This window comes from Perna viridis, chromosome 8 (assembly GCF_037379345.1).
Source record: "Perna viridis isolate PV_CMFRI_1.1 ecotype Kerala chromosome 8, ASM3737934v1, whole genome shotgun sequence".
Classification (NCBI taxonomy): domain Eukaryota; kingdom Metazoa; phylum Mollusca; class Bivalvia; order Mytilida; family Mytilidae; genus Perna; species Perna viridis.
The window spans coordinates 11,486,957-11,496,401 of NC_142452.1; the positions used below are offsets into that span (position 1 = coordinate 11,486,957).

The 9,445-nt window shown below is 34.0% G+C and overlaps 1 protein-coding gene across 1 annotated transcript; it reads left to right on the plus strand.

Moving 5' to 3' along the window:
- The first annotated feature begins 7,692 nt into the window (after positions 1–7,692).
- On the plus strand, positions 7,693–9,445 carry LOC148609328 (uncharacterized). Its single transcript, XM_088540720.1, has one exon. It carries the CDS (start codon positions 7,811–7,813, stop codon positions 9,299–9,301), a length of 1,491 nt encoding a protein of 496 aa, XP_088396846.1. The 5' UTR covers positions 7,693–7,810; the 3' UTR covers positions 9,302–9,445.

Below are 9,445 nucleotides of genomic sequence, written 5' to 3' on the forward strand. Positions count from 1 at the left end.
CACTCTTACATGGAGACAAATAGCAACTAAAGGCATAATATAAACCGCAAAAGTACTATGGACGAGCATATGAATTAAAAGGGTATTAATGGAAGATGCAGGCAATAAGTGGCCCATAACAAAGATCACAAACTCATGTTTTCTAAAAAAAAAAAAAAGGAATGTTGGTTTGTAATTTATTAAAATACATGTAATTTATTAAAATATATTACATAAAAGCACTACAAACTTAAAAATTAAGGGAATAACTCTTTGACTTATGCATAATTCAGTAGATAATTAAGGAACTTTGAACATATCTTCTGAGTCATCCACTTTTGATATAGAAAAGTCCCTGTTCTCTCTGACATCATAATGAATTAAAAAATACTATGGAACAAAAGAAAACCTAACAAAAACCAAAATTATATGTACAAAGCAACACAAGTAAATAAACTGGGGGCATGGACCAAGGTAAAGGTGTCTTCTGCTTTTCTACAAACACAAGATGGATTGCACAGAAATATCTTCTGTTAGAATCGAAGGTATAAGAGGGCAGTGGAAAGGCAAATATTCTTAAAATAATCAGTATTCACTTAAAAAAAACATACATCCATGAGTAAAGCACTACTACACCCACCTCAACATGAACCGTGTGGAGAAGGGGTACTGTAATAAAAGAAAATAAAACAAAATACTGGCCAAGTCATCATTGCCGGAATATGGAAGAAAATAAAAACTTGTGCACCATTTTTTACATATCAATAGATAAAGACAGTACAATTAGACTGTATCCAAGCAAATGTTACACCAGTATTAATTATGACTGACCAGTTCTATGATGCATCAATCCAATAAGTTATAGCATAGTTTCTTGGCTAGGTCACACGACTAGCATGTACATGATATAACCCAAAACAGTTATCAAAGAATATCCAGCGGAAAATACCAGGCATGGAAAACAAACACACACAACAAAGAACATAAAGTAAATAAAATAATACATACAAAGTAACAAAAGTAAATGAGCAGCTCGGACTCCACAAAAAACTGAGTATGGACCAGATGCACTGGTAGGGTAAGCGTCCTCTGCTTTTCTGGAACACCCGCCGAGTTGCTCATATAATATACGAGTAAATTTCATCACCATGCACATCATGAAGGCTTTTGATCAAAATGTCTCTACAATAAATTTTGAATTGTGTGGTCCTTTAGAAGACGTCGCAAAATGGTTCCAAGTGTAACATAATTAGTATTAGCGAAAATAAAACTTCCTTCATGACACAGTGCTAGGACTAATCCTAATCTTCATCTATTACTACCAGACTACAACATATTTGCTTATTTAGATTTAGTACGTACTTTTCCAATGCTTTCCAATAATTTATATCATACAGTTATTAAAATTGTTATTGATATTTGTTTGTCTTATCTTTTTTTTACAACTATACAATGTGGTTATATTTATGGAAATGTTCGTATTATTAATCTTTTGGCACAGAATGACCGATCTGTTTTTAATCTTTTGGCACAGAATGACCGATCTGTTTTTAATCTTTTGGCACAGAATGACCGATCTATTTTACCTAATTATAGTTTTAAAGCAGCTTGTCATATGATGGAAACTAATACTGAACGAAACAAAGCTTTGATATATGGAGAAGGACATTTACCCAAACTAAGCAACGTAGTAAGTTAACTATGTCATTAGTTTCTCATATTCTTTGAAAACCAATAAGCATAGTTTCACTTATTGCAAAAACAAATGCCGCTAATCAAAATTTCAGAGTTGCTCATTTACTTTGTATGTATCATTTTTGGTTATTTTATTTTCTTTGTTGCGTTTGTCTGTTTTCCACCTCTGGTCTTTGTCCCTGGATTACATTCTTTTGATTTCCGCTAGAATCTATGTTCCCTTGATTACTCTTAGAAAGTATGGTATTACTGAATTATGTTTGTATTAGTTTTCGTATAGTCTTTTCGAAGTTAATGTAAATAGACACTGGCTTAACGAAATAAACGTTTTTAATTAACATTTGACACGTTTAAACAACTGAGAGATTCTGATTAATAACAAATATTGTAGCTATTTACGTTTCATTCAAGAAATGACAGTATCTTTCAGTTTCGAACTAATAACTTTTCGAAATTCAAATAGAGAATCTAGGGTTTTATATATTTCTGACAAATTTGTTTTTGTTTTTATTTTTATTTGATTACACAATAATTATTTCAGGTCATTTTTCGACTGTAAATTTCTAAAATTACAAAGTTGCTAAACGTTCCACGTGTTTCCTCTACAGTTAAAATAGGTTATGGTGATTTTTTACTCCTTAGTTGTTCTAAGACATCTTTTAAGACGCTTCGGTTTTCGAGAAAAAAGTCAAAGGCAAAAGTCTTTAAACAGTCAAGACAAGCAGAGGCTGACGTCGTTTTCACTGCCTTAATGACTAAATAATTAAAATGAAATCGGTCATTTTGACAAGTACCCATTATGTATGTGATATTGTTTTTTGACTGTTATACTAAGGATGGTGTAATTTGTCTTAATTATTAATTGATGGTTGTATGTCCAGGAACAAGGTATGTGACTATGCTATTGAGTATTTTTAAGGGGATTGTGTACTTTGTTTCAGAGATGGTTTGGCCCCAGATGCATGGCATGTTACGTTCACCGGTGTGTCGATATAACCTAGTGCATGTAAACCAAATGCCCAGCTATGGCTAAAAAGCCTTACTGTGTTTTTTACTGGGAAAAACAAAGACTAAGGGAAACAACCCCTACAGAAAACCGGACAAATGGAGCTCGACAGCACAGAAAATGCAAACTTCTAAAGAGGGGGGGACCCTGACAGAAAACAAGATCTTAAAAAGAGTAGGTTGGGCGAAGGGTTAACAAACATATATCATTACGGCAACTATGGACTAGTCAAAATTACAACAATAAGGGGATGTGACAGTAATTATGCAAACCCGGATTGATGACAACATCATTGGACCAGCAGACACGACTTCGACAGGTTAAACAAAAAAGGAAGCCTGTAGATTGAAAGATTCGCTGGCAAACCCCAAGGAGGATTTGGACGAGGAACATCCTTTGGTCAAACTGGCAAAGTGGTTACAGAAATGCAGTTAACAACTTGAAATCTTAAATATCAGCGAATACTGTTGGACAGGCTCCTGTAAAATAAGAACTACCATGGGAGAAACAATGTAATACTCATGGAAACAGAGGATGACGATCACATCAGCGGTGTATCAATTGCAATGACTAAAGAAGCAATTAGAAAGTAGAGGAATGGACACCTGTAAGTGAAGGAATCATGACAGTATGGTTCTAGTCAAGGCACCTTAATATAAGTGATATGCTCAAACATATGAGGCAGATGAGGAGGTAATTGACAGGTTTATAAACAGCTTCAAAGTATAAACACCACGTCATGATATATCAAAATACCCGATGATATGAATGCATAGATTGGAACAGAACTCGATGGCTGGGAAAATTAATCAAGGGAACCAAAGTTCTAGCGGTAATCAAAAGAATATAATCCAGGGACAAAAACCAGACATGGAAAACAGACATACACAACAAAGAACATAAATTAACTAAAATAATAATATATACAAAGTAACAAAAGCAAACGGAAAACAAGAATGCATAACATTAACAATGTTTCTATATTAAAACAAATATTCACTAAATGAATATCACCACTACCAGATCGATTATATTGCAGTTAACGACCAGTACAAAAGATCAATTAACGATGTCAGAGTACATAGAGGTGCTGATGTTGGAAGTGACCACTACCTTGTTATTATCCAGGCAAGGCTTAAGCTACTTAATATAGGAAAGAAACCCTCATTATCCAAAAAGATACGCAACATACAAACTAAATGTTCCTGAGATCGAATCACGACTCAGACTGCAAATAAGGAATAGATTTAGCGTATAGCATACTGTAACCCGAAACAAGTAAGGTGAAAAAAAATACAATTGGAAGGCTTTTAGAAGGCAGGTTTTATAGTAGGGATAGGAACGGCGGAACAATTCTTCATTTTACGCGTAATATCCTATATTTTAAAAGCTCATTTGACAGTGTTCACATAATAAAGTATTATGGAATACTAAAAAAATATTATTTGGCAAATGTATGTACACTGGCAGTGAATGTGCAGTAGTCGTTTGAACAGAAATATCAGAACGTTTCACCACAAGATTTGGAGTGAAGCAAGGCTGTAATATGTTTATTGTTAGTAGTTTATTATTTGACTGGATTATGAGAAAAGTACTTTCCAGTAACAACACTGGCATAAGATGGAACTTTACCTCAAAGCTAGATGATCTAGACTACGCAGACGACATACCCGCTTATTTAGCACGAAAGATCAGATACAAAGGAAAGCACCATGAACATCTATGCAATAATAACCGGGCTGAAGAGAAATGCTGCAAAGACCAAAGAAATGAGAATGAACACCAATAACAGGCATTATATTGAAACATACGGGGTGACAGTTGAAAATCTTGAACAATTCATATACCTTGGTGCAACAGTCAGTCACACAGAAGAAACAAATGAAGATATACAAAGAGTGCTAGGCATGCAAAAACAGCATTCCATAAATTAAGAACAATATGGAACAGTAGTCAAGTTGGAAGAAAAACCAAGTTGAAGCTTTTGAGATCCAACGGTATATGTAAGTGAAACCTGAAAGATTACAAAACGAGAAGAAAAGATCTGAGATACTTCCCTCTACAAGTGTATTAGACACATCTGGACAGAAAATTATCTTAAATACTGAAGTAAGACAAAGAGCAGGGATAGAAAAGATTAGTACTATGGTAAAGAAAAGAAGGTGGCAGTGGATAGGACATGTCTTAAAAATAGATAACACCAGGAATATGAAAATCGCACTCAGCTGACCCCTGAAGGAAAGAAGAAGAGGAAGAACCAAAGAATCAGTCTTTGACAGGTGCATCAATGATTGCACAAGATAGATCAAAATAGGGAGAACTTTGTCATTGCCCCATTCTCCGGAAGGAGACAGGGAACTAAGTAAGTCAAATACAGAAAAAAAAGAAAAGGAAAAACGCGGACCGAAACAATTTATCTCCATTGACAGCTAGGCATTGTGGATAATTGTCCTCCTAGTTTAATGCATGACAAAACTTGACTTCTATTATGTTGATGAAATACAAGTCTTTTCCTTATTTTTGAAAAATTGCCTTTTACATCTTCAATACTTGACTGCTAAAATCATAAACTTAAATTGGTATTGTTACAGTTGTATATATATGTTAGATATATTCTAGATGTCTATCATGTTCCCTTTACCGTCACAAGGTGACGATTATTTGTCAGTATGATGCATTCCGTTACAAGAAACAGTAATATAGCAATATAATACAAGTTACTTCATTAGTTCCGATTAAGATTAGACATGCCGGTGATTTAATCACATGATTACCTTCAGAGGACACAATGTTATCGCTTTGAGTGTCATGCCGATTACTTCCGTGCCAAATATGACTGTTTTGACTATAGTCTTTGATTTAATATTTAAAATGCTATACATTAATAATCCGATACTGCTATGGCATAACACATAACACAGATCTCAGTATCAGTTTCAGGAATTTTGCTGTTCTTCAATATTTTCAAAGATGGATTTTCCAACACAATTTTGTGTATGATTTCGTACCGCACACTTACTACAAACAATGTGTGATGTTTTTGACGGTACATAATATATAAGTCTGTGTTAGTTATGTATTTGAGAAACTTGGACTGTTGCAAGTTGAATGAAGGTTACATAACCTAAAAGGAATTGCCTTTGCAAGGCTACACGACTTCCTTGAAGCATTAACGTACACTTTTTGCAACTTCACACCAAGTTTCTGACGTTCAATCTGTTTTTTATTATCGCAAACTCCAAAGGTCACCATTTCAAAAGCAATGATTTTGTAATGTTGTGTATAGAAAACAGCCATTTTAGTGATATTTACATCTGGTATTCATAGCCAAGTCATACTGAACCAAATCAGGGAGTATTTTAAAGATTGAAAGTTCATTTCTGATTTGTTATGGTTTTTTAAAATATCAGCTGAAACACAAAAATCGAGAATATTTGCCTACTTCTTAATGGAGTTGTATAACAGCTGACAAATTAAAGACCTTTGTAGATGTAGTCAGTAGGAATTCAATCGATTGTGTTTTTTCTATGTCTCGGAGTTAATTTCAAAAGCCCCCATCATTAAAAAACCGGAAACAAGAAAATAAAAACAAACGAAAAACAACTTTAATAAAAAAAAAAAAAAAGAAAGAAAGAAAGAAAGAACAACACCTTGCAAGGGAAAATTTAATGTAACAAATTAATTTGTTCTTTAATGAATTTTTCATGATAAAGTACAGTCGTCTTTATTCAATATAAGTAGGCTTGGAAAAGCATATAATGGGATTAAATAACAATATCCTTTAAGATAGAAGACTAGGTAAAATGGATTTGTAAGCTTGCCAAACTATGACTGGAGATACATTGTAATTATATTAATCATATGTACAGCCTCAGGTCTAATTCATTCAAAAAAGTCATACAATGAACGATTACGGTAAGCAAATCAGGCTTTTATAAATTATCTGTTATATTCATTTTTCTGTTTGGATTCTTTTATTTTACTTGATATACTTAATGTTAGAATCAAGTCACTCTAAATTTTGTAATCTGTCTTGCTATTTACTAGATTGCTACACAGATAAGAGTACGATAAATTCCGACTTTTGTATGAGATTAGTGGATAAATTTCTCTCATGAGTTGAAGGCAAAATTCTCAAGATACTCAATGTGGAAAAGTGACCGTTCTTTTTCTAACAAAAACACACAAAAAAACGGCGTACTTCATTTAGATAAGGAGAACTCCATTACTCCATTATCATTATCATTTTCACTTCACATAACATCATCGATGCTGTTGATTATAAATGTCTTATATGAAATATTGAGTCTTTAAAATACCAGCGCAAAATGGGTCAGGAAACGTGTTTGATTGGTCAACGTGCACTTATTTCCACTTTATTTCTACTGTAGTTCTAGTACATGTATCTGACATTATCAGTTTTTTATGCTGGCTATTGTATACTGCATACTTTGTTTGACAGCATTTGTGGAAATTGTCCTTCGAATGATGAATATGTTGGATATTGTTCATTGGCAATTGTCATTATTATTACGAATCCATTTTGATTTCCTCTCGCATTATACTTACTGAATACCGAGCTTTTTCATACTTTTATTTTTGTATAAAGATACAATTACAATACGGCAATTTAATCATTTAATCAACGTTTGATAATAATCTACTGAGACAAGAATATGTTTGGTTTGGATCACCATGACCTGGTTGACCGAAAGGGCATATCCATATTATTTCTCAAAACGTGATATTAACGAGCAGCGCGGCGAGTGTCTTGCGGGAAGCAGGAGAAACTGTTCACCCTCGGGAGATTTTTGGGAACGTGTTTGTTGTAATGGCTTGGGTGACCCCACGATTGTACCAGTATCAGTACTAATACTTCTTATCATAAAAGAAAACACATATTTAGTTCGTGTTATATTTATTTAAACTCACATTTGACACACAAGTATAAACAGAAGTAAATGCAATTTTGCTTAATAAATAATGTTTTGGTTTTTTTTTTCAGATGAAGAATTAAAGACTACAATCTACAATTGCTGCACCGCACCATGGACACATAAGATGTATATATGATATTAAGTAGGTCTATTGGACTAAATTCAGGCGCGCAATTGTAGACTTATTGAAAAAATGTTATGCCAAAAGCATAAAATCAATTTGTCCAAGTTTTGCGTTACACATGATGAACCAGTTTGCAACAAATGTGTCGTGGAATTTCATAAAGAGTGTCAGAGAATCACACCTTTGGCTACTATTGTTGACCATTGGCAAGAGACGGGTCGATTTCATGACGTTTTGGAACGTGCATCTAATACTAATCATAATATTGAGAAATTAGTACAGGTCCTTACGGGAAGTAAAAATTCGCTGACCCTTTCCAAATCTGAAGTACAAAGAAATATAAAGGACCTGAGATACCGAATAGATCAACATCTTGATAAATTGGAGGTTTCAATTAACCAACAGCTAGAACACTTGTATCAGGAAGAGTCTAAGGACGTTGGTAGACTGTTGCAAATTTTGGATGAAATTGAAAATAAGATAATGACTATTTGTGTTGATATAAGCGATCTATTTACTGAAGAAAATCAAGAAGAAAGATTTCTAAAGATACACATGGCAGATAGGAATTTGCAACACTTAAAAAATGACATTGAAGGTGTTTTAACTTCCACCAAGTCCATTGATATAAAATTCACTATTGACAAAACACTGGAATCTTTCTTGAAAGACTTAAAACCGTTTGGAAAGCTGAATTTAGTTAAAAGTGAAGTTAAGCCACAGTTGAATGATATGCAACATAAGCATGCTCAGGTACATGTTCATTGTTCAGAATCCAGTCCGACAATATTGTTATCTGAAGAACAGGAAGTAAAAATAGATACGAATGGGTCCAGATATCTTATTACTGGGTGTCTATCAATATCCGACGGACGATTTTTATTCATAGACCGCAACAGTGAAGTCATCTGCATTCAAGATACTAATGGCGACATAGAACGTTTAGCTGAAGTAACAGATAGTCCGTATGATGTGGCACTTGTAAACGAAAAAAATATGCTTCTTGGAATTACATTTGGCTCTAAGGCATACATTGACAAGATACATTTTGGAGAAAGAAAAGAATCCACGAGAATCCCAATGAATGGGTTTTGTTCCGGAATATGTTACAATGAAGGATTTTTCTTCACAGTCATTCGTAGTAAGGGCATTTTTAAAGTGTCTCTTATTCTTGGCAAATGTAGTCTGTTGATAAAAGTTCCCGCGATAGATATCGGGTATATAAGCGTACAGGGAGATAAGTTGGTATACTCAAATGCTAAACAACGATCTGTGTCCTGCTGTAAATCGTCCGGTGAGCCATTATGGGTATATAAAATGGAGGGTACTGGATGTCCTCGCGGTGTTCAGCTTACACGATATTTTGACGTCATTTTGGTTGACAGCGGATTTAATGAGGTTGTTTGCATTTCAGCTGATGGACGTGGGCGTAAAACGTTGGTTAAAGGTTCTGGATTACATGAACCATTCTGCTTGAATTTGAATGTAGATACACAACGACTTTTGGTTAGCAATTTGATGAACGGAAAGGCGTTTACTTACATATTAAAGTATCGGTAAAGAATATCAATATAATGTGTTATCAATTTAGACATTGGTAACATTGGAAATATAGCTGTAATGGGAAGGAAAAATCACGGCTGTTTTATCTAGTAGACGGAAATTTGACATATAGAACAACTCGACCCACAGAAATGTAACATT